The sequence below is a fragment of the Jaculus jaculus genome, chromosome 2 (assembly GCF_020740685.1).
Source record: "Jaculus jaculus isolate mJacJac1 chromosome 2, mJacJac1.mat.Y.cur, whole genome shotgun sequence".
Lineage (NCBI taxonomy): Eukaryota > Metazoa > Chordata > Mammalia > Rodentia > Dipodidae > Jaculus > Jaculus jaculus.
In genome coordinates, this window is record NC_059103.1 from 182,825,768 (window position 1) to 182,852,647 (window position 26,880).

At 36.3% G+C, this 26,880-nt stretch overlaps 1 protein-coding gene across 7 annotated transcripts in view; it reads right to left on the bottom strand.

Moving 5' to 3' along the window:
• Csmd3 (CUB and Sushi multiple domains 3) overlaps nucleotides 1-26,880 on the bottom strand; it is a 1,124,273-nt gene that overhangs the window by 6,613 nt on the left and 1,090,780 nt on the right. For all 7 annotated transcript variants that reach the window (XM_045143269.1, XM_045143267.1, XM_045143265.1 and 4 more), the window contains 6 exons: nucleotides 21,803-21,914; nucleotides 17,999-18,178; nucleotides 15,407-15,472; nucleotides 8,245-8,403; nucleotides 6,046-6,158; nucleotides 2,557-2,644 (listed from right to left, as the gene is read on the bottom strand). In XM_045143269.1, the coding sequence (XP_044999204.1) occupies nucleotides 2,557-2,644; nucleotides 6,046-6,158; nucleotides 8,245-8,403; nucleotides 15,407-15,472; nucleotides 17,999-18,178; nucleotides 21,803-21,914 (718 nt within the window). The remainder of the gene's footprint in view (nucleotides 1-2,556; nucleotides 2,645-6,045; nucleotides 6,159-8,244; nucleotides 8,404-15,406; nucleotides 15,473-17,998; nucleotides 18,179-21,802; nucleotides 21,915-26,880) is intronic.

A 26,880-nucleotide genomic window follows, 5' to 3' on the forward strand; every position in this document is an offset into this window, starting at 1 on the left:
AATACCAAAGTGCATACAAAGTAACAATGGACTATACTGTAAGGCAAAAGTTACCCCAAAGATCTCCCAAGAGTTGGGGAAACAATTTAATCTCCATTGTGCCTAGCATACCCAATCCTATGGAAAGGTAGGAAAGATTGCTGCCTACTTAATAGGCACCTAACCAAGATAATGCAGGAAACCCAGACCTCCTGGACCAAAGTATTGCCACAAGCCTTAATTCAGTTAAGGAGCATACCAGAGTAACTGGAATTAACTTCCTTTGAGGCATTATATGTCAGGCCCTTCCTTTCCAGAGACATGCTGCATGACCTTGAGACAACCTGGGTCATATCTCATATTACAGATTTAGCTAAGTTCCAACAAATCCTCTCAGAGCTAAAACAGGCAAATCCTGTAGGCATGAATAGAAGCCAGGCGTGGTGGTGCACGCCTTTAATCCCAGCCCGGGGAGGAGGATCATCGTGAGTCCGAGGCCACCCTGAGACTACATAGTGAATTCCAGGTCAGCCTGGGCTATAGCAAGTCCCTACCTCGAAAAAACAAACAAGCAAACGACAATAGAACAAGAATGATTCCAGGGGATTTAAATTTTGCCCAGGAAACTTAAACCTACCTGTGAGGGCTTATTCAGTCATTCTGTCTACTACTACGGCTGACAAGTTCACAGAGACTAAGTGTTGTAATAACCTATTAGAATCCAAAGCTAATTAGGATCAAGGGAGCTCAGAAAGACCAATAGTTTGGCCTCAGGTTATAAGGCCACAGGAGATGATGGGATGCTTCTAGCATGTTTCACACTAGCCTCTGGTGAATCGCCTGCTTTCCTGATCAGGGAAAACATGGAGACACAGAAACAAGCAAAGAAACAAAAATGATGCACAATCTGCAACAAGAGCGTCACAACCAAGGAAAAATCAGCCCCCCCATTCTTCCCAAAGGAAAGAAAGTCACTTGGTCAGCATGGCCCTGACTCATCCTAAGAGAAAACATCAGTTACTGGAGAAGCCATCATGCACATCCATCCCAGGTCCCTTGTGTCTCTTTTGGAGAGCCATTAGTTACCTCCAAAATTACAACTTGGATTAAATTTTAGCTATCTGATTGGTCTTAAACACTCAGAGAGTAAAGCATAACCAAACACAAAGGGGTATATCAAGGCCTAAAACAAGATGCAGATGGATAAGCCTGTTCTGTCTCTCCTCACAAAGCATGCGTCCCTTTCTATCCTTGCTGGTGCCCAGTTATTCCATTCTACCTGCCTATACTCAGATGACTACTCATTCCTTTTATGGGACCAAGAATATACACAGGATAGTAATCAGAATAACTGCTGAATTTCTTGGCTCTTGCCCACTTCCAGCACCTCTGGAGTTCCATGGTGGGTGTCTCCTCTCCAAGATGATGACTGGAGCCAGTTACAAATGCATATTAACCAGGAAAGAGCTAGCTTTCCTATTTTAACCCAGGTTTCTAAATGAGATGTTTCTCAATGGCCTATCAACTCTACCAGGAATGAACAGGGACACAGAAACATTTACCATGGGGGTGGCAAAAATAGCTAAAAGGTCTTTATCAGGAATAAGTAGATCATTTTTATAGCTTATGTTTCATATTTGTAGTGCTTGAGACACACTAGGGAGTATTTCATGAAAACCCTGTATTCAATGACAGCAGTATGAATTTGTCATACTAATGGATAATTTAACCTACCTTGAAAACAGCACAGTTTTAAGTGTGGCATTGTGTGAAATAGCATATTATTGTTCACTTACAAAAAAAGTCTTTTTTGACAAAGTTATATTTAACTTTGGGCTAGAGGTGTTTTAAAAATCTTTTCACTATACTCATTATTCCAGAGACTCAGTATACTTACATAAAATGTCAAAGTCATGATTTGTTATGATGAATGTTTAATAGTACTTTTTAGAGCCTGAATTTATTATTTACATATCAATACCATAGAGTAATAGTGGAAGATAAAATATCCCATGGAATTATATAGCAAATATATTTATAATTATATTCAAGTAATATTTTTAATATTTGTTCATATATAAGAATGGGTGGGAATGAAAATGACAAAACTGTGCCAAATAAGATAGGAAATTTACATATTTGAAGAGCACCAAGTCCCTCATAAGGGCCCATTCCTCAGAGTGGTCTTTCTAGAGTTTATAACTCTCTAAAAACTACATTGTCTGAGAAGATGGTCCCAATACTCAAATATAGTTTTTAAGAGATAATTTAAGTTTAATATTTCTTTTTTAACTGTACCATGTATTCTTTTTATTTGCACAAGGGCAAAGCAATTTGTCATATTTATTAGAAATATGATGAAAAACACTAAGCATTTCACCAAGTTTTTACTTATAGAAAAGCAATATTTTAAAGAATGTGAGCATTTTAAAAGGCTTTTAAAAGGATTACCACATAGTTCTGAAAATGCAGAATTCAGATATAGTAAGTGCTTTTAATATGTGCAACTCACCATGTTTTCTGATGATGTCAACAGCAATAAAGAAACCATGTTAAAATATAAAATGAATACATTACCCAGTCTTTGTAGTCCAAATTGCCCATAATCTTTGCCTTGAATAAATCCTTGAAATACATAAGTAGCTCCATCTGGCTCAGCAGAAACCTAAAAATATTTGAAAGTCTGATGAAATATGTAGACTGGTCACAGCTATAATATTATTGCCTTAATAAATACTCCATTTTATTCTGAAATAAATATTAGCCATTATTCTTTTCATATATCTCTTCTTCTTGTGGAATCACCACATTATTCAAAATTTTCATTATAAAGGCAAAAGTGAAACTACATTTTTAAATGGTTTTTATATTTGAATAATGGGGGTTCCTCATTAAAATATGTAATATTTTATATATGTAATATATAAAATATATGTAACATATATGTAATATCTCTCTTATAGACTAAGAAATGTTTTGTCCAAAACATGGAAGTAACACAAAGAAATGGAGTCCTCTTTTTTTTTTTTTTTGTAGTAGGGTCTCACTCTAGCTCAGGCTGAACTGAAATTCACCATGTAGTCTCAGGCTATCCTTGAATGAATTTCATGGCAATCTTCCTTCCTCTGCTGCATCCAGAGTACTGGGACTAAAACTCTGGTTCCTTTTTTTTTTTTTTTATGGAGGTATTGTCTCACTCTAGCTCAGGCTGACCTGGAATTCACTCTGTAGTCTCAGGGTGGCCTCATGATCCTCCTACCTCTGCCTCCCGAGTGCTGGGATTAAAGACGTGCACCACCACGCCAGGCTTCGGTGCCCTATTTTATTGCTCCTTCTATAACTCTTCTAAACTTTGTTGGGAATGGACACTTTATATTTCATTGAGTGGGGTTTGGTCTGAGTCTTGGACTGTCCATCAGCAGGTCTGGGAAATTTAAAACAGGCATTTTGTAAGAGAATACTCTAAGTGGCATATTTCTCAATACACTGAAAAGAAAAAAAAAGTTACAAAAGCCTACATGTTATCATGTCATAGGACTTCATTTGTATATAAGTGCAGAACACAGGAATTGCTAAAGGTGGAAAGCAGATAAGCGGTCACTGAGGACTGCGTCAAGGCTGAGGGTGGGGATGACTGGGAAGCACTTAAAGACTGTAAAGTTTCTTGTGAACTTCATTGACACAATCTGAGGTATGCTGACAGCTGCAATTGTGACATTATGAAGGTGCAATGTAGAATATATAGATGTATATATAAATATGTATTTTTGTAATTTTTTATGAGAGAAAAACTGGTGCACCAGAGCTTATAGCCACTGCAGTCGAATTCCAGCCACGTGCACCATATTGTGCACACGTGCCACTGTGTGTGCTTGCCTCACCATGTGTGTCTGGCTTATGTGGGACCTGGAGAGTTGAACATGGTCCTTATGCTTCACAGACAAGCACCTTAGTCACTAAGCCATCTCTTCAGCCCTAGAATACTTTTTGAATTATGTTGATATTGAGTTGTAGTATCTCAACCAGACAGGGTGGTGTACACCTGGAATCTCAATACTTGGGAGGCTGAGGAAAGAGTATTGCAAATTGGAGAACACACCCAGCGACATGGCAAGGCCCTGTCTCAAATAATATAATGCAGAACAGAAAAACAAACATACACCAATATCATTGAGAGTATTTCAGAAATAACGTATTTCAGACCCTCTGTCTCTGTGAGAGTTTCTGACTTCTTGATGATTGATATCTATATAGCCTCAGCCTCAGAGTGAGGCATTGGACAGACGTGATTTTGACACCAGATTGTTGAGTACCGATCTGAAAACTCACTCCTGTCAAAGGGACAAAACAAAATACTGACTGTTGTTTGACTCTGGACATTGGTTTGGATTATTTGCACAAGATCGTGATTCAAAAACCCTCATGTGGAGATGGGAAGATGTTTCAGTGGATAAGAGTTTTGCCAAGCATGCAGAAGAACGTGAAGTATGATCTCCTGCAGTTGCATAAAAGAAATAAAATAAAATAAAAATAAAAAATAAACAGCTACAGTGCACAAGCTGCTAACTCCAGCACTGAGTGGGATAGGCACTGGATAGGCACTGCCAACTGGACAGGCAGTCTTACAGAAAAACAGTGATCTCTAGGTTCAGTGAGAGAACCTGTTTCAAGGAAATAAAGCAGAGAAGTGACAGAGGAAGACACCTGAGGTTTTTCTCTGACCATTGCATGCATATATGAGGTGGGATCTTTCAACACATGTTCTTACACCATGCATAAGTCATGCACAAACAAAATATATTGCATCAGACATATACACACAAACTGGAATATTGTACTCTGTGCACAACCATGATAATAAAATACTTCTAAAGATAATAGCAAGCCAGGCATGGTGGTGCACGTCTTTAATCCCAGCGCTTGGGAGGCAGAGGTAGGAGGATCAAAATGAGTTTGAGGTCCTGAGACTACATAGTGAATTCCAGGTCAGCCTGAGTGAAATCACACCTGGAATAAAACAAAACAAATAAATAAACAAACAAAAAATAATATAATAGTCAAGCTCTGGCATTTTAAAATATTACATAATTTAATTTTCTAATATGCAGTACCATTATTAAGCAACCTCAATAATATATTGATGTGCTACTTCCCAAACCTACTAACCATGATACAGAATGCCCAAATAAGATAGATAATTTGTTTCCCTAAGAACTACTTACCAGAGCTTATGACCATCTTTAGCCATGACTAATTTTAATGTATTCAAATCTTCTGTTTCAAATAAGGTTTATTATTCAAAATATAGTGGAATATCTCATAGTTATCCTTTACCATATATTTCTGTACAGTATGTGAACATAAATTGTACCTCTATCAATGACCAATTGAGAACTTCCATTCAAAAAACTGACTGTGTAGGGCAGAGATTCCATGGTCAATCTACAGAAGCTGCCTCTCAAGAGAAACAGCATTTGTAAGTGCTTTCATAGACAACTTTAGACATACTCTAAATTCATCTCTTAATTCATCAAATATGTTGAATTTTCTTATACATTTGTAAATGTTATATGTGCCTTACATATTGTGTCAAGACAAAGACTGAAACACACACACACACACACACACACACACATACACACACACACACACAATCTTGTACATAGCTTAGGCTGACCCATAACCTGTCTGCGGGGATGCCTGTTATACCCATGAGGCTTTTGGGTTGTGCATTGTGTGGGTAGCCATCACTTATAGGGAAGAGGCAATGTCTCTGTATATAATGTCCCAACTTGTAGATCTAAAAATCTTTTTGCCCCCTCTATATTTGAGAAAATAAAGAAAAATACTACATACACTATAAAAATAAGATAACTATAAAAAATTAAATAATATTAGGTCTCACAAAGATTGATAATGTTTAATGCATGTGCTAAAATGCAGATGTATGTGTATGTGTATGTTTCTGGGTGCTCTTAATTATGTTTTTAAAAATTAGTTTTTTTTTTTTTGGAAATCAAATTTTCCATTGAAGTCAGCAGCACATTCTTAAGGAGCAATACTTACAAAGCCATCCATGGCCCAATTCTCTTCCTTCAATCTCTTCACAGAAGCATGGGATGGAACTTTAATATGATATATGTGTAACATTAGGCGAGCTTCCTGGCTTTTATAGACCCCTGCAAAATACAAAGACTATTTAGTCTACTTATTTTTTAATAGTCATACTTCACTTTATTATCAGTATCTACTCAAATAAATCATGGAAAATACATGATAGGGAAAAGAAGTAATACAAGACTAAAGTATAAGACTTGAGCTAAGGATGGTATGAACATGCTACTTTTCTGAAATCCTGCAATACACACTCATCTCTCAGAGAAAATTGCTTCTTAAATCTTATCTGGGGAGTTGAAGTTACCTGTGATCTTAACATCAAAGACAACTGCTTATAATAACAACACTCCATGTTGTTGTAAATGAAATGATTTGCTTCCATAGTCAGATATGAAAATTCAAGTACAGAAACAAGAAGTTTAAATTCTTGATATTTTCTTTACTAATGAAGTAGGCAATATCCCTGTGTAGATGATATGAGTGTTCTGGTTATTGCCAGAGCCACAAAGATGAATAGATACTGTTAATTTCAGAGGTTTTCTATAATGTAGAAAATGTAAAGTAAAATACAAATGTGACAGACAAAAGCCCAGAAGAGAGGGATTATTTCACCCTGTATTGGTAAGGAAGTAGTTACTGGGAAAAACAACATTTGACCTATGCCTTGAAAATTCATAGTACAAGTTAGTACAAGAAGGCAAATACAGGCAATAATAATAATAACAACAACAACAACAGCAAAGAAGAAGTAAAAAGGTATACAATGATTTTTAATAGTATTCTTAAATTAGGAACATGATAGAATCCAAAATTGTTTAGGGAAATAATAGTAAATAAGGCTGTAAATAAAATTTTGCTGCGATTGAGTAGTGATTAAAATTTGACTGCACTTATTGACTCACCTTGTCATGTACTTATCAATAAGGGGCCATGAAATGTAATTGAGATAGTGACCTTGTTCTAAAGTGACGGCAAGGCATAACAGTGTTAAAAATAATGTCACTGAAAAAGAATATAATTTTTCTTTGTAGACAATGAGTGAGAGCTAAGTAAATTCACAGAATTTTGTGTATTCTTTTTACATTTCTAAGAACCTACTTTGACACTTCCCTGCTAACACATAAATATACACCTATTTTTGCCTAACTTTTAGAGGAAACACAAAACAGTATTTGCATTTCAACCCTTAAAAAAAAAAAAAAAGATCAGTTGAAACTTCAATGTATCCCTCTCATTTTCAGAGCCCTTTTCAATTTCTAGCATATAATTTCCCATATTTTACAAAGATAAGTCACAGCAAGTTCTAATAGATTTTACCTTAGTAAATTTTATATGAATCATTCAATAATACAGAATAATGTTCAGGGTCCTGGGGAGATGACTCAGCCAACAAAGTGCTGGTTGTGTAAGCATGAGGATGTGCATTTGATTGCCCAGAATCCACATGAAAGTCAGCCATGCACATGTAATCTTAATACTGGAGAGGATGAGATGGAGAAACGGGGCTCGCTGACTAGCTTATCTAGCTAAATTGATGAGCTCCAGGTTCAGGCAAACCCTGTCTCAAAACTCAAGGTGCACTGTGACTAAAAAAGACACATTATTGGGATGGAAAGATGACTTAATGGTTAACATGCTTGTTTGTGAAGCCTAAATACCCATGTCCAACTCTCTAGATCCCACATAAGCCAGATGCACAAGGTGACACAAGCATGCAAGTTCGCATACATGCACAAGATAGTGCACATGTCTGGAGTTTGATTGTAGTGTCTGGAGGTCCTGACACATAAACTCTCTCTTTCTTTCTCTCTCTCTCTCTCTCACACACACACTGTCTCTCTCATAAAATTAAAAAATAAATTATTGACCTTTAACCTTCATGTGTGTGCACATATGCACACACTGACCCATACACATACAAAACATGCATGCACATCATACACACACATGCACATGATAAATAATATAGTTTTACATTGTAAAGTAACATTCATTCACCAATAAAAACCCCAATCTTTACTAGTAAATAAGTGAATCATCAAATGTCCTAGAACACTAACACAACACATACTTCACAGGATTAGATCATTCCTGAAATGATGCGATCGTGAGAAGAATCAAACCATGAAGGCATTCGTTCAGCAATACCTGATAGGAGCAGCTCCATGTTGCTGTTGCTCAGTGTGGCGTTAACTCGCCCAGTGGAGGCGTTGAAGCTAGTAACCGTCAAGGTCATGGGCTGCTTTCTTCCTTTGTAATTGTATGAACCTTTCCAGATATAATTCTGAGCAAACACATCATCAGGAACTGTGTACAGAACAAATAATCCATGCATTTTAATTTTACATTGTCCTCTACATAGGAGCATTCAGTAGAAGCATGCATGGTGTATGTATTGAGCAAGGATATTTTACTAAATCATCCTCAAAGGGCATAATTATATTCTTAATGTTAACTGTTTATAAATTTATAGAATACATCAAAATTTTTATAACCAAAATTTGTGTATATGTCATCATTTCAATAGTACCAATTAAAAGTATATATTATATTTAGAATCCAGTTAAACACAAACATGTATTATGTCCCTTTTAACATTATTTTTCTTTCAGAAGGAAAATGAAATGATGTTCCTGAGGCAGCAGTCCTATGCACAAATCTCCAGAGGCTTGCTTTTCTCCTAGCAGTGAGGATAGGTGGAAGAATGCAGAATGATCCTCCACCTTCCAATATGGCCCTGAAGTCTGTGGGGAGGTACTGCCGCTTTGTGCGCTTACAGAACACCGAGTTCAGTTGTTCCAATAATAGAGGATCCTGAGAAAGAGCAGGTCTGAACAATATTGACAACCTTCAGATTTACGGGTATTTTTAGAAATAAAAGAATTGTCACTAGAATGGTCCAGTTCTCATGGGAGAATGATGGACTTTGGCTTAATATAGCAGAAAGGGTAGCAGAGGAGGCAATGGACTAAGGGCGCTTGTAATTAACTCTCCATTCTATGTTTTACACACTATGCTATTATGCATAAATGACTTCATTCTCTATACTTAAATTTCCATATGATTAATATGGTATTAACAGTCTTTAGATTAAATGTTTTAGAGTGTGAACTGTCTAGCTACTTGTTGAGATTGTCAATATAAGTATATTTAGCAGCCATGTAGTTAGGGCATGAGGAACAATCGACAGCCCTGACTGTAATCTTTGACAAGCCATGTGTCTACTGATAATGCATCCCCAAATCTCAAATCACATTGCTAGTCTTCTATGTCTGAGGGAACCTTATTTAAAAGTTTGATAACCAGGTGTGATAGCACACACCTTTAATCCCAGCACTCAGAAGGCACAGGTAGGAGGACTGCTCTGAGTAAGGCCCCACCCTGAGACTACAGAGTGGATTCCAGGTCAGCCTGGGCTAGAGCAAAATCCTACCTCGCACCCGCCCTTCCCTCCCCCCAAAAAATTGAGACTGTGAGTAAGTTGTTCTTGATTTTGTAAGCACTTTAGGTAGTTTCTGAAAATTGAAAGTTTATCATCTAGAAGTGTAGGAGTGAGAGACAAGCAAAACATTCCACATTTGAAAGATCTGGTAGATGAAGAATACAAGTTCTTAGTTGTAGTGATTAGAGAGGGTGCAAAGTGGAAACATGTTCCATTGGTCATCTGAAAGATAATAATCACGTAGTAAATTCTGTATCTCTCACTGTTTCCCCAATTCTGAACAGTCCACTACCTCCATACCTTTGACAAAAATCTGCCTTACTTGAAAGATATGTCCATAGTGCTTAGAGCAATTAAGGATTGTTAATTAAAGGTTTTGAATGAAAATTGTGGTCTTGGGAGGTAAAAGTAACTAACTGAAATGTAGGTCCAAGGCAACAAAGTCATTTGCATTAGGATTAATCTGACCAGCAGTAAACATTGAATGACTCACATTTAGAACAATGAATGCTCAGTACTTGCTGATTTCTAGGACAGAAATAGTCCCATCACTGCAGATATTAAGCAGATTACTCCAAATTGTACAAAGGAAGGAGGTTGATTCAGGAAGTCAAGTTTGGGGGAGCTGAAACTTAAAGATCACTCAACTACTTCCCAGGGTTATGTTAATTTGAAAGGGAAACTTTCATTTCTTTCTGGGAGAAGCAGGAAGTTCCAGAGACTCAGAGAGTCAACAAGTCTGGGGGAGGGGTAGTAAATGCCCCTGCTCCCCCAAGGCTATGTAAAGAGGAAATAACTGCCTGGAGAGACACTCAGCTTGAGCTGCCTACCACTGACATAGTGTCCTTGAGACTCTTTGACCAGCCTCCAAAGTGCCCAGTGTTCTCCAGAGATGCAGCTTCCACAAGGCACCCATGCTGAGGTGGGCTTTCTGGCGATGCACCTGTCTTTGAGTCGAAGCAGCTCTGGGGAGCTCACTATCCAGGACCCGATGAAACTTGTCAGTGGTGTAGCTGCATTAAGGACTCCATTGAGCCTGTAAGCAATCTCTCACTCTGCTCTATAAATAATTCCAATAAACCCATTGGTTCACCAAAACTGGTTTTGTGCTGTCACCTATGCCCTGTCTGGGATGAAGACATGTCTTCACATTGCCCCAGGGAAAACGTTTCCTGTGACACGATGACAGACACTGAATGCAGAACTATTAAGAATGAACAGAATTGACGAAAATGAGCTTCAATTGCAGGCTTCAGGATACAGCCTCCATCCTCCCCTCTTCTCACACATATCTGGGTTAAAACAACACAGGGCGGGAGATACTCCCAGCATTTGCTCACTTTCTCTACTGTGTAGAAGAATAGTGATGATATTCACTTGTTAAATCTATTTTGAGATTGAAATTTGATTTTGTAATTCCAAATTCTTTGTAAGTGCTAAAGTTTAATAACATTGATGTGAATAGCCATGAAAAGAAGGAAGTTAGTCATGGTCCTTATTATCATAGGCTTCTGGAAGCCATAATTAGAATTTCAGTGTGGAATCACAGCACTATCAAGGACACGGTCCTGCATCGAATTGTGAAGTGCCAACTTTCATTCTTGTCATTTTGAAACATCTAATCATTGACTCACAAATGGCTATAACCAGAATTCAGCCTACTGTTAACTCTTTTCTTTTCTTTTTTTTTTTTTGGTGTGTGTGTGGGGAGGGCAGGTGGATGTGAATGTATAGCATATGCAGATGTTGTGTGGATGCAGGAGCCCCGTGTGGACTGCATGTGGAGACCAGAGGAAAATGGGTGGGGTCCTCTCTCACTCTTCTGTGTGGTTTCCTTGAGAAACAAACTATCTCATGGGACCTGGGGCTGCTGGCTCCCCCACACCCACTATACTGGCTGACCAAGAGACCTCAGGGGTCTCCTGTCTCCGCCCACCTCAGGACTAGGGTTACAGGCACGTGTGGCCACACCTGGCTTTTACATAGCTGCTCGGGACTGAACTCAGGTTTTCATGCTTGGGCTTGAGAGGTTACCTCATAAGCCATCTTTCTAGCCCGTGGAATCATTTTCAGCCATGTCCATCTCTCAAATTTTTATAGATACCTTTACTCACATTAAGTAAATCTTTTATTTTTCTTTTTAACATATTAAGAACTTTTAAAATTGGTCTTGGGAGATTGCTCAGCTGTTAAAGGTGATCCCTTGTAAAGCCTACTGGCCCAGGTTTGATTCCCCAGTGTCCACATAATGCCAGAAGCACAAAGTGGTGCATGTGTCTGGACTTTACTTGTACTTGTGGTAGCGCCGGTGTGGCCATTGCCCCCCACGCCCTCTCTCTCTCTCTCTCTCTCTCTCTCTCTCTCTCTATATATATATATATATATATATATATATATATATATATATATATATATATTTCTGTGTGTGTGTGTGTGTGTGTGTGTGTGTGCGTGCGCGCCTCCCTCTACCTCTTTCTCTTGCTCATAACAAATAAATAAGTAAAAAATATTTTAAAAATACTAGTAATCATAAATTGGGATAGTAAATAAAATTTTCTTTGCAAGTTAATACAATGACCATAACACTTTGACTTTATCTCTTAATATGATATATTATTATTATTAGGTTATGTAACAGAAAAATATTCTAGTGTGTTGATGAATTGGGTTTCAGTCTGAAGTGTTATTTTTGCTATAATGTTGGATTTGATTTACAAAGAGTTTATATTGTATTTTTCTTTTATATCTACACTCTATCAAATGGACTTAAAATTCTTTCCTTTTGTAATGTGTTTATCTGCACCACTAACTGTGTGAAGGGGGTAGAAGGAGGTGTAGTGTTTAGAATAGTTTATAAAACTTAGATACTTCTTTCATTTCTTTTAAAATTAGGCAAGACTTATCTGTAATATAGGCCTGGCATTTCTTTTTTTTTTTTTCAGTTTTATTTATTTATTTGAGAGTGACAGAGAGAGAAAGACGCAGATAGAGAGAGAATGAGTGTGCCAGGGCTTCCAGCCCCTGCAAATGAATTCCAGACACATGCACCCCCTTGTGCATCTGGCTAACGTGGGTCCTGGAGAATCCAGCCTCGAACCGGGGTCCTTAGGCTTCACAGGCAAGCTCTTAACCACTAAACCATCTCTCCAGCCCAGGCCTGGCATTTCTTTATGGATACTATTTCATACATTTTCAATGGTGTAGGATTTTTGAAGATTTCTTTTTTCATTTAGTTCTATTATGTCATACTTTAAAGTAATTTGTGTGTTTAAAGTATTAATAACTCCTGCTTATTTTCACTTATATTTCAACTTAATTAATCTGACCTCTATTCAGTTATAGTCATGTTTCCTTTATTTTAGTATTTTCCAGAATTTTTGTCTACTTTTTAGCTTTCTTCATGTATTTATTTTTATTATTTACTTATTTATGGTTAATATGTTAAAATCTTTGTAAGTTCGTAACAGCAACACATACCTAATCAATTCTGTGGTTTTCTTCCTTTTTTAATATTATGGATTTTAAATTTTTGTTCATTTATTTATTCATTTGAGAGAGAGAGAGTGAGAGAAAAAGAGGCAGCAGAGAGAGGAAATGGGCATGCCAGAGCCTTCAGCCACTCCAAATGCCCTCTGGACACATGTGGTACCTTGTGCATCTGGCATCATGTGGGTACTGGGGAACTGAATCTGGGTCCTTAAGCTTTGTGGGCAAATGCCTTAACTGCTGAATCATCTCTCCAGCCCCACTTTCTTCTTTCCTAATGTAAGTTTCTAAGGCTATACATTTAACATACAATTTTGATTCTTCAATAGTCTCAAGTTTTAACACTTACAAAGACTTTTCACTTTAACCAATTTTTAGTCATGTACTTTAAATTTTGTGTCTTTTATTCAAGAGTTTTCATTAGTACTTATATTGCTTAGTATTTTGGATCTCAAACTTACAATCTTCCTGCCTCAGCTCAAATGCTAGGAATGTAGGTGTGTTTACAACACCTGGCTAGTTTATTGTCTTTCCATGTGGAATAAATTGTTTCAAAGATTTGTGAGCACTCTACTTTATAGCATGTACATGGGGAACTTCTGACTCAACTAACATTACATTCTAACAGTGTTTTGGGCTTAACACAAATGTGCTAAATACTGATCTCAATATAAAGATGTATATCACACAAATATAATCCTAAGCAATACACCAAGCAGCTCAAGCATATGGAGCCATTTCTATGAGTTAAGTAAGCACTATCTACATCATTATCATGAATCTCAGAAACAAAATAATGTGTAAGGTGAGAATTACATAAAGTTTCCAGGATTTTAAAGGTCATATTTTTCATAACTTTGCAAGGTATTTAAATTGCTTTTATATCAAATAATTATAAATAAACTAGAGAAGTTCAAGAAGTTCGTGATCTTCTGTTCCTTTTTAAAAATATTTTATTTGTTTATTTGAGAGAGAGAAAGAAGCTGAGAGAGAGAGAGAGAGAGAGAGAAAATGGGCATGCCAGGTCTTCCATCCAGTGCAAATGATCTCCAGATGCATGAGCCACCTTGTGCATCTGGCTTACGTGGGTCCTGAGAAATTAAACCAAGGTCCTTTGACTTTGCAGGCAAACGCCTTAATTGCTAAGCCATCTCTCTGGCCCCTGATCTTCTGTTCTTAAACCAAGTACACTGTTTCCACATGGAACACACATAACAAATTGATATGGATTAAGAGCAAGACAGATGTCTTCTGGTAGGCAGTTAGCTATAGACTGGCCTACACCATGGAAACTTATATGCCACCTTGACTGCCATGGCAGGACGAGAACCCATGTCTAACCAGCCTTATACAAGATGGCAACAAGCATCAGTTCCAGGGTCAGCTTCTGAGTTCATTCTCAACTTAGCTCACCTGTGGGATGGCCCCTTACAAGTCAGCCTCTTGAGCCCACCGACCAATCAGGTTTACACACGAGTCTGGTGATGATGGTTATTCTAGTTGGATGCTTGATTCATATAAATAGGCCTGAGCTGTGAGTGTAAGACTCTTGGCTCTCCACATCTTTGTAAGCTCTTGGCCTCCTGACCTCTGTACTTCTTCTCTCTTAGTCCCTATGTGAGGGGAATTTTCTTGGTCGGGCTGGGAAGAGGGAGAATTTATTTTGCCTGAGCATTTTTCTGATCTGTCCCAGGTGCTTTCCTTCTTGCTTTTCACATGCTTTAGCCTTAACTTCACTGTACCAGCTTCTTCTTTTGCCTTTTCTCATGTAAGAGGAGATTTTCACCATCTCCCCTCCAGCTTCCCAGGCATGCTGAGAAGGGAGGGTGGATTTATTTTGCCTGGACACTCCCTGCTTGCCTTCAATTTTTATCCAACCTCTCCCTCAAATGAATATCACGATTCATAATCTATCATTCTCTGAGTCCATGTTTAAATTTTTTTGTATTTTTTTGATAACTTGGACTAGGATCACTAGCCTGGGCTCTCTTCCATCTTTATATCTGCCCAAGACTCCAATCAGATTAAATATAAAACTTTTAATTATAATACTGTTTAATTTTAACATTTTAAATAAAATAAATTTTACTATGCTCTTATCCTTGAAGACACTCATTTGAAGAAAGTAAAAGGCAAATCTACAAAGGAATCTATTAACACTATTGTTGTAAGATAATTACAGGTAATATTTTGGTATATGAACAAATCAAAGTGTCACATGGTATAAACTCAACATTCTATAACAGAAATTAGAAAATTTAATACCATCAACTATATAGCTTTATACTAATAAATTTTATAGAAATTAAATATATACTTTGCTGAAAATATGGTAGATCAATATTATAAGTACAACTTCTACAAAAATATTAAAGTACTCACCACTTAACTTTGGACTGGGCGTTCCTAATGCAGGCCTAGGATCTTTCACCAATATCTTGGAACCAGCTATGGAAAAAAAAAATGCACTTAAGAAGTTGATATAACATACACACAATGCAGCTTGACACATTGTCAATTTTACTCTCTGAGATATCACATGATTTTTTTCAAAACTGTCATGTGCATTACACCTAATTTTCTTACTCAATATTTCTTTTGATTATCTAAGAGCACAAATAATTACACTCATAACAAAGTGAGACCCATGACACATTATTGAAGTCTTATCATCCTGGGACACAGTTTATTTTGTTAGGGGCAGAAGATCACAGGAAACAGCTGCTGCCAACATGGAAAGCATAGGCTGAAGGTACGTCACTGTGGACAAAGACCTCATGCCATTCATGCAGTGTTCACATTTAAGGATCAGAAGTAGTGAAAGCAGATCATGGGATAGCAGAAATTGGGTGGATTCAAAGGTGAAAGCTTTTGATCAAAATAAAGGCAGTCCCAAATAAAGTGGATCATGTACAGTATGGGAAGGGAATAAAAAGTTATAGGAGTTGCAAAATATATCCTTTTGCAGTCTCTGTCCCTCAAATACTATCATGTCTTCAAAATGATTCAAGGGGAGGTGATGTTGGTGAATAATATTCTGAAAGTTGGTTACTGGTAATAAGCAAATATTGAAGTAAAGGGGATGTGTTTATACTCTCCACCAGATAATACTACATTCTACTAGCATATTAGTGAAAATTTAAGAAAGTTGATAAGTATGAAAGCTACTGAAATTGTAGTGATTTAGATAGGAGGACATACCTAGGGTTATTAGGTTTCTAGTAATACACTGTATTTCTAGTAAAACTATAAGATATCAGTATCACCAAGTCAGGGAAGAATAAATGGGGAAAAGAAATTGGTGGGTTCAGTTTTATACCTGTCTAATATTGAAATGCCTTTGAGGGATTCAAATGAATCCTTCAATGAATATGTCATATCTAGGATTGAGTACCAGATCTGAAGCTAAAGAAAACAATTGTTCTAAAAATATTGACTTGGAAGGGACTGGCATAGGATAGGTCATTTACCAAGGAAAGAATAGAGAATGAAAGGAGGAGATGATGGAACAGAAAGTCTGAATAAAACCATGAATAGAATAGAGTAAGCTTGCAAAGAGAATAGATTCAACATCCAGAATGAGAAGGGGCTAAAAATAGTCATTCATTCAGTCATTATTTGCTAAACACTTTTTACCTATTAAGCACTGATAAATACTTTGATATTATAGGTATAAACACTTCAAACACAGTTGTTGTTAATTAGATTAATTGCTAGTATAGGAGGGGTAAACACATAGAAAGGAGAATAGAAACAGATAAATAAAAAAATAAATACAAGACTTTTTTTCATATAATAGGGATTTCTATCGGAAATATTTGGGAGGATGAAAACACAGAATCATGTTCTAGATAGGAAGAGAATGAAGCCATCTCATGGAAATTGATGCCATTTATGAACGCTGTTAAAGGTCAAAGAGGCTTGAGAAAAATGTCTGATAGCTACAAGGAAAATCTTACTCATGATCTGATTGAGAACTCTAGAAACTTTTCTCCCATGCTTTTGGCAAGCTAATACTTTCTTCTTCGTGTAATTTCAGCACATCATATCCAGGTGGTATTTTACTGAATAGGTAGCAAGTAGGGTGGACATTTCATCTAGATCTAGTTAAAACATTCTTTTTTTTTTTTTTCCTTGACTGAGGGATGGATGTGAAGATGGGGTCAGTTCAAAATTGTGTGAATAGTATTGGACAATAATGCTTTCCTAGAGGAACTGCAGGAAAAAACTTAGCAACCATTTAGTAGGATGCTCTGAGAGACCCTAATAGCAATTTTCTCTATTAGTAGATTGATCAGAGTACATCAAAATGTCGCAGATCTTTAGAATGTGCCATTGTGTAGTAAAAGACCATTATAGATATAATTAAAGCTATCAACTTGAAATAATCCTGAATCTAGACAGTACCCTAAAAACAACGATTAATTTCTTTATAAGAAAAACAGAGGACCATACAGAAGAGAGCAGGACATATGAAGATGGTGACAGATATCATCATGAGGCTAAATGTCAACAATTGCCAAGGGTTTCCAGGAGATGTCAAATCCTAGAGAGAGGCAGAGAAAGATTCTTCTCTAGAGTTGAGAGCATGCACATGGTCCTTGTTGACCTTGTTAGACTTCACAATTGAACATGTGTGAGAGAATAGATGTCTACCATGTTAGGCACCCAGATTTAGCTATATTTGTTATGAAAGTCCAGGCAAATTAGTATAGTATACAGGTCTATATTCAAAAGAAAATTTGAATAACAACCAAAAGCACCCCACAAATTAGCACTGAAAAGGCATTATAAAGTATCTGAATAAGATTTCTGTTTCTAGAATCAAAAATGTCTGCATAACTTCCAACAATGGAGTTGGACAACAAATATTTCTTCTACCTCAGCTAATTTCAACTAAGATTTTGTGGTTCCCTATCACAATAGACCTAAATAGCACAATCTCTTGCATTAGAGTTTCTGTAGAACAGTTACCTTCACAAACAGGAACTTTCCCCGTCCAGGTGTTGTCTGATCTGCACACTCTATGCTCTGTTCCACCCGCTAAGAAGAAGCCAGGTTGGCAAGTATATATGAGTGTGTAGCCATGAGAAGGAAGGTCCATTCCTACCACATTTGCATGAGCTGGGCTTTCTGGCTGTTTACAGCTGTGGGCTGTATGAAGATCAGAGAACTATGTTAATTTTCTGTTGCCATATTACTATATATTTGAGGAAGGAATCAAAACTCATTCTTAGAAATGCTTTTAAATCCCTTACTTATGAATCAAGGAAAATATGCCAAAATGAATGAATGCATATATATTTTTTCATACCTACACATTTCTTTCAATAAGCAGGTATGAAAACCTGGTACATGTTAATGGAGAAAGTGAGGAAGCAGCAGTAAACGACTGAAAGTGACTACCAATGCTCATAAGAGTATGCTGTGGCACAACTTTAGAGACATAAAGTAGCATTTTTTTTTTTTTTTTTTTTTTTATATATAAGGTAGGGTCTTGCTCTAGCTCAGACTGACCTGGAATTCACTATTTAGACCCAGGGTGGCCTCAAACCACTGTGATCCTCCTACCTCTGCCTCCTGAGGGCTGGGATCAAAGGCATACACCACTATGCCTGGTGAGGAAAATCATTTTAAAGGTTTAGACCATTTTACCTTTTGACAAGCTCATAGTTTCTATACTGGATTTGAAAATACAGTTTTCTGAATTTTACTATACTATTGTTAAGTGATGAAAGCATTCACTGAGGCTAAACATAGTCATTATATGGCTCTGATACCAAAGCAGAGAACTGTGTCAATTTTCTGTTGACATATTATTGGATATTTGAGGCAGGAGTTAAAATACACATTTACAGATACTTTTAATTCAAATATTTATGCACACGTTTGCATAATTATTGTAATGAACCAAGGAAAGCATGTCAAAATGGATATATGCATACCCCGGTATTTAAAAACAGAAGGTAAGGAAAACTGGTATGTATTAATGCAGAAAATGAGAAAGTAGAAGTAAGATCGGCAATGGCTAATGATTCTCATGAAGGAATATTGAGTCACATCTTTGAGACTCATGACACGTGGTACCATTTTAATGGGCCAGACTTTTTTACCTTTTTACAATCTTATGGTTTCTATATTAGTTTTGTAAATATCATTTTATAAGTTTTACTACACTTTTGATGAGAGCATTTACTGAAGGGTGCAGTAATAGAATTATATGTAACTGAAACCAATTCTGCACTGAGTGTAAAGAGTAGTATCATAATTTTCTTACATATGGATATTAGTAGAAATAGTTTGGGGTTCATAGAAATTTCACTTCATTCATCCAAGTTTTGCTTCCTTTCTACATGTTCCTAACATGAATGATTTTCTACACTGACTGCAACATTGCTGCCATTTGGGCCTCATGTTTTGTGTCTTGTAAAGACCTTTCCTTTTCATTTCTTTTTTTTTAAGTTTTTTTTGTTTTTGTTGTTCATTTTTTATTTATTTATTTGAGAGCGACAGACATAGAGAGAAAGACAGAGAGAGGGAAAGAGAGAGAATGGGCACGCCAGGGCTTCCAACCACTGCAAAGGAACTCCAGACGCGTGCGCCCCCTTGTGCATCTGGCTAACGTGGGACCTGGGGAACAGAGCCTTGAACCGGGGTCCTTAGGCTTCACAGGCAAGCGCTTAACCGCTAAACCATCTCTCCAGCCCTTTCCTTTTCATTTCTTAAAAAATATTTTATTATTATTTATTTATTTGACAGGACAGAGAGAGTGAATGGGCACGCTAGGGACTTCAGCCACTGTAAACACATTCCAGATGTGTGTGCCCCCTTATTCCTGTGGGTCCTGGGGAATCCTACCTGGGCCCTTTGGCTTTGCAGGCAAATGCCTTATCCACTAAACCATCCTTCCAGTCATCCTCCTTTTTTTATTTCAAACATTCTAAGGAATTGCTCTCATAGACCACATAGAATTTTCAAACATATTTAAACATATAATACATATGAGAATACATACATACATACATATATATATATATATATATGAATATATTGAATATACATATATATATTTATATATTCTCATATATGTGTGTATGTGTATATGTGTGTGTGTGTGTAAACATCCTTGAAGGAATTCTCTAAATAGAGTTTTCTGTGGGGAAATTTTGCTAGAAAAATATTTCCATTTATTTCTTGCTGGAGATTCACAAAGCTATATATAACAGCTAATATTTTTATGCAACTTGTTAAACATATGTTAAGTGTTTTGTATTTAATATAATTCAGTTGGCAAATTTAGTTTACAATTGAGTGAGTTTCATCCTTGAGTAGTACATAGGCTTTTTCCATGCATATCTGTATGTACGTGAACATAGGTGTGCACCTGCATCTTGGAATTTGAAGCAAGGGCCTTATGAGTAAGAGGAAAACACTCTACTATAGAGTATCCAGTCCTATTTTTACTTTTTAATTTCAGACAGAGTTTCACCAGATTTCAAAAGCTGGCCTTAGACATGAGTTACAACCTTGGCCTTCTGGATAGCAAGGGTTTCAGGCCTGCATGACATGGCCCAGCTCCATGTAAACTTAAGCCTCCCATGGTCACATATCGAAACCTGCAGATCCAAACCAGTGACACACAAAGATTCACTTTATTAAATCATCTCTCAGAGAACCCTGATTTTCCATAAGTATCTAGTTAAAGTATCCAAACTGTTCTCAAGAACATAACCTTGGGAAGTTTCATGTAATGACCTCCGCCATAAGTAAACACACACCAGGCAGTGAAGACACACTAAGCCTCAGTGGTCGGTTCTGCTTTTAAGAAACCTGCTCACTCACAGGCCCCCTTCATCGACCTCATTGTCCTGGCAAGTTTATAGTAAATCCACAGACTATGTGTTAATGCAGTTTCCAAAAATGAAACACCTTCCTGGTGTGTGTTCTGGTTAATTGGCTCTTCTTTACAGGACCATATGCTGAATAAGAACACAGGAAGGAGAAGAATGAGGGTGGGGGAGGGGAGGAGAAGTTGGGAGAACAAAAGACAAGGAGCTACCCATCTCTAATTTATTCCTTGTCATCCATCAGAAAAGCGGATTTTGAAATTCTGAAAGTTCTTCCATTTTGCAAGGTGTCCATGGAGTTTTTTCTGTCAATTTTACAGGCTTTAGTAATTTGCCTTATATTCTTAGAGAATCTCTACATACATGATTAAAAATCAAGAACAGCTGCAAAGTTATAGCCTCCTGTGCCTCATAGCACTTCAACTTATAGTGCAGACATATGACATAAGAAACTAACCGTTGTCACATTCACCAGGTGGGCAAACCAACACAATTACAAGAGCTTTGTCAAAGAAACCAAACTGGGACTGGAAGATGGCTCAGCAGTTAAAGGTACTTGTTGCAAGCCAGCTGGCCTGGGTTCAATTCTCTAGAGCCCACATTAAGCTAGATGAACAAAGTGGCACAGGTGTCTAAAGTTTGTTTGCATAGGCAAGACAACCTGGCCTACCCATAGTCATGGACTCTCTCTTAAACAAGTAAATTTTTTTTTTTTTTTTTTTTTTTTTTTAGAAATAGGAGCAAAACTGTGCCTCATGTCTGCATGGCATGGGGTTTTGACATGGTAATAAAATTACATGAAATAACTATGTTTTATAATAATCTAAAATTACTTTATCAGTTGTACTGATATCAATATTTCTACCACTGGAAAAATAATATTTAGAAACTCTGACCCATGATTTTTATCCTGTAAATATACAACACTTACGTATACACTCTGGTTGAATTCCACTCCATGTAAGGTCTGGAAGGCAAGTCCGTGTTGTGGACCCTTGAAGCAAGTGTCCTTTTTTGCAGTGGAACTGTACAATACTTCCTACCTATAGCAAATTAAAAAGAAAAAAAAAAGTCATAATGCAACTTCAGTTATAGCAATAGATAGAAAACTGTGGGAAAAAGTAGGTAGAAAAAATATATTCGGATGAAATCTGTATGGTACAATTGAATATCAAAAGAGTTGAAATATTAATGAAAAGAAAGTTGTTGGAAAAATTCAAGACTAGAGCTGGGCCTTTAATCACAGCACTCAGGAGGCAGAGGTAGAAGGATCATCATGAGTCTGAGGCCATCCAGAGACTACATAGCAAATTCTAGGTCAGCTTTTTTTAGAACAAGATCCTATCTCAAAAAAAATAAAATAAAATAAATAAAATAAAATAAAAAATCAAGACTAAACAAAAACTGAGGATTTTATTTTATTTTATTTATTTATTTATTTTGTCTATATGCTATGACCAAAGAATTGAATACTCAATGAATGGAGCCAAATGCTTTCTCCTGTGAATTTGAAAAAAAAAATATGATAACATAAGCAAATATGATAACATAAGCCAATATATGAAACAAGATAGAGAATTATATCCAGATAAACACTGAAACATATTCAAATAAAGACAAATAGCATGAGCTAAATAAATTTTGACAGTGGCAAATGTAAACTGAGTTTAAAAGCAAAGATGACTGCTGAAGGTTGTAGTGATAATAGAAATGTAGCATGGAAACCATACAATTTGCACAATTTTACTTATTTATAAGATAGAGAGAGTATGAAGGAGTGCTCCAAGTCTTCCTCTCACTGTAAACAAACTCCAGATGCATGCACCAATTTGTGTGTCTGGTTTTACATGGTTACTGCAGATTTGAGCCAGAGCCTGCAAGCTTTTCAAGCAAGGTTCTTTAACCTTCAAGCCATCGCCAAGCCAAATATGTACTATTTTTCATGATGTAGAATTTATATATATATGTATATGTATATATATATATATACACACACACACATATATATATATATATATATATGGAGAAAGAGAGAGAGAGAGAGAGAGAGAGAGAGATAGGGAGAGAGAGGGCAACAGAACTTAAAATGGTTTCCAAGCCAGTAATGTCAACTGGGTAGTTTGTTATTAAAGTTCAGTGGTCACACCTCATTCCAAGTGAGGCTGAAGCTCTCCAGGTAGAGACACAAAATTTGATTAGTGAGCTCTTTAGGTGATTTCAATGGGCTCCAAGATTTAAGAACAACTATAGAAGTAAATAAATAAATAAAAGTATGACAAAAATCTTATGGAGGTTAACATATGCAGCATTTATTTCAAAAAACAAGAATATAAGGACATTTAGCTGGCTGGTAGGGATGGTTAACAAAATGTACAATAAAGATGGAGGATGGTGCATAAACTAAAAGGCAGTAGGAAACAGTTAAAAATACCCAACAAAAAAACAATATTTTTAAAATAATAACAACAAAATAAAGGGCTGGAGGAATGGCTTAGAGGTTAAGGCATTTGCCTGCAAAGCCAAAGGACTCAGGTTCGATTCCCCAGGACCTAACCTATGTTAGCCAGATGCACAAGGAGGCACATGCGTCTGGAGTTTGTAGTGGCTGGAGGCCCTGGCATGCACATTCTCTCTCTCTCTCTCTCTCTCTCTCTCTCTCTCTCTATATATATATATATATATATATATATAATATGTATATTATATATATAATATGTATATTATATATATATATATATTATAAAAATAAAATATTAAAATAACAAAAAAAGAGCCAGATGGTGGCACTATCCCATCACTCAGGAGGCTGACGTAGTGTGAATTCCAGGTGCTGATCAGGGCTACAGTGAGACCCTACCTTAAAAAGCACAAAAACAATATCACATACTCAAAATTGAATATGTGACTATAATTCTAGATCTGAGTTTCATTGAATAAGTTATATCTCCTTTTTTGACATTTAATTTATCAATTAATGTTTATGCTATTATTTTTCCTCTTTGTCCCATTTGATTGAAGGATTAAATGAAGTAGCTCAATAGTCCCTTTGTCCCTGGGATGGCAGATATATTATAAATAAATTCTAGCTATCATCATGACCTTGAAGATGTTATTAGTCCTGAAGAGTCTCAGATGACAGAGATGGACTGAAAGAATGAAGGGTTCCTCTGTAACACCGGCACTTCTCTTTCTAGACTTGAGTGCATAAACCATGGACTAAGCATGCCAATGAGCCTGAGATGGAAGTCATCAACTCAGCATGTATTTCATGAATAAGATTAACAAGTGTTATTCAATGATTAGAAGAGAAGGATATGCAATTTAGCATCTGCCTCTTCAGACTTTCCCAAGGAGAGAGACTGAGGCTGCTGAGCCACTACCACACATACCCTACTTTTTTCCCTTCCATGGTCACCAGCTAGTATTTTTAGCCCAAAATTCAGAATTAAAGGAGCATTGAATGTTTTGACTCTATATTCATAAATAGCAGTACTTGAATTGAAATAAATAGATATGTATGACTTTTTATAATTTACATAATACTATAAGGCACTGAAACATTACAAAAACATTTTTGCTTCATTTTATGTGCAGAAACACTGATTTCAATTGTAAACTGCACATCATGTGTAATTGCAACCTGGATATCACTAATCATAGTCACATCAATTAATAAAGATTTTGGTTGGGTTAAATGTCCTGGTATTAAATAGTTGAAGTCAGATTTAAAACATCACATAGCTATCACCACTTAGGAAACAAGCTCTGAATCCAAATAATGTATATTCCCTTACCCAGAGCTCCATTTAAAGAGTGGTGCAGAGTTAATGAAAGATGTGTCCTTAACACTCCATGATTAATGTCGATGTTTCATCCATCACATTGACAGCTATTCTTTCCCAGGCTTACAAACACAGTCTTTCACAACTTATCTATTTTTAGTTCAAATTATTCCAATTTATAATATTTTGGATAGATACAAAAACTGCATTGAATACTACTTTCTCCCACAAGTCTTGCTAGAGAGCAAGCGATGACTCATTTTAGATGTCAGTAATCAAGACTATATCCCAAAATAAGCTGATATAGACAAAACAGTGGAATTTAAGAATAAATAAGTACAAATGAAAAAAATTGTTTAAGTGTTCCTGCAATTCCAAAGTTTGTCATATACCTCCCACAAATAGGCATGCTATAGCTGAGTTGTTTCTTCCTAATTCACCAAGTGCCACCTAATCAAACCAGGGGGATTACAAACTTGGGACATTCTTACTCTATCTGGGAGTTTTGTTTTCTTCTGTTTTTCCCAGTACTTAGGATTGAATGGGAGGTTTCGCACATGTTGGACAAGTACTTCATCACTGAGTGCTTCCTGGCCTTCTTTTGAAACATGGAACTGACAATGAAAGAATTCTTCTCTGTATGTGGCTAAGATACAGGAAGAAGTGATAGAACATTTCAGGCTATAGAGATGAGAAACAAGGCAGATAAAATTTAGTAATGAAAAGGCTGAGTATGGCTGTCTAATGTCTGGACTCTGGGCTTTCTGCAGCTCACCTCCATTACTTCTCTTTGGGACTTAGATATACCTGCACATAATTTATGATGTCTTTACAGTCAAGTTGCTTCTGTTATTTGCATGCAATTTTTTTTCTTTTTTTAATATTTTAAACTATTATTTATTTATTTATTTGCAAGCAGAGAGATAGAGACAGAGAGAATGCATGTGCCAGGACCTCTAGCAGTTGCAAATAAACTCCAGACATAGGTGCCACTTGAATGCAAATATTTTTTCATACTTCACAAAAATATCTTTTTGTCATATGAGACCATAGTCATTTGGTGACCATTAATGCATTTTTCTTGGTTAATATAATATAATTCTATATTGTGCTGTATCTGAACACTTTTAGTTAATGTATTCAGTATGCATATACTTAGATTCATGCATATCAACTATATGCAGATAAGAAAGTTGATGACCCTAATTTAACACACTCAATATATTTTTAATTTTAATGGCTATTAATACAAACATAATACAGCACACTACCCATACTTACCAAGAAACAATATAATGTCTGTTACACATTTATTAACCCAAACAATAGGTATTCAGGGTTAGGATAACCTTGTGATGAAATTTTTCACTGACTAAAATCATAAACCAGTTAAATGAAAAGTTAATGAATTTATTCCTTTGGTTTGATGGTTTTATAAACACAACCATTACCATTTACATTATCTAAAAATATTTATGAGAAATGAATTTTATATTTTAAGATAATTGGGATGATTTAGAGCATAGACAGTAATATCAACATTCTATGTTCTAGAAGTACATTGTGACAAATCTTCCATGTGACTAAAACAAGTCTCATTTGGATTCAGTTTTTTGTTTCCATAATGTGAACTAATGGTATGACATAACTAGTTGCAGATTTTCAGGACTGAAATTAACTGACAAAAACCTTTCATAGAAATAGGACCCTAAAGTTCTCTATAAACACTGATAACATACCAAGCAAGACGGCTTTCACAGTTTAGTATTATCTGGACCAGACTGAGGCAAACCACAACTGAGAACACTATGAGATCAATTCTGATACTCTTCCTGAAGTGTACACAAATGGGAATTATTTTTAGCTACAAAAATATGGTGTTTCAGATGAGCCCTTCCTTTAGAAATGGATGTTGTTCATGTTCACACTGAATTTCTCTCTGAACATTATAGTTTAGAAAGGCCTACAATAGAAAGCAATTGTGTAATGTCTAAATTGCCTATTTCCTTCTGGAATCAGTATGCACTTTGGCTCCCATTAGACCTGAGTGATGGAAAACTTGCTGAATCACTACATAAAATCTAAATTGGAAAAAAAAATGAGAAAGAAAATCAACTACATATAATTGTGCATATGGAAGTATTTTTTATAGAGTCCAACTATGTGTTATATAATAACAAGTTATGGTTAGATGTTTTTTCAGAAACTTCCCACATGAATAATTGCC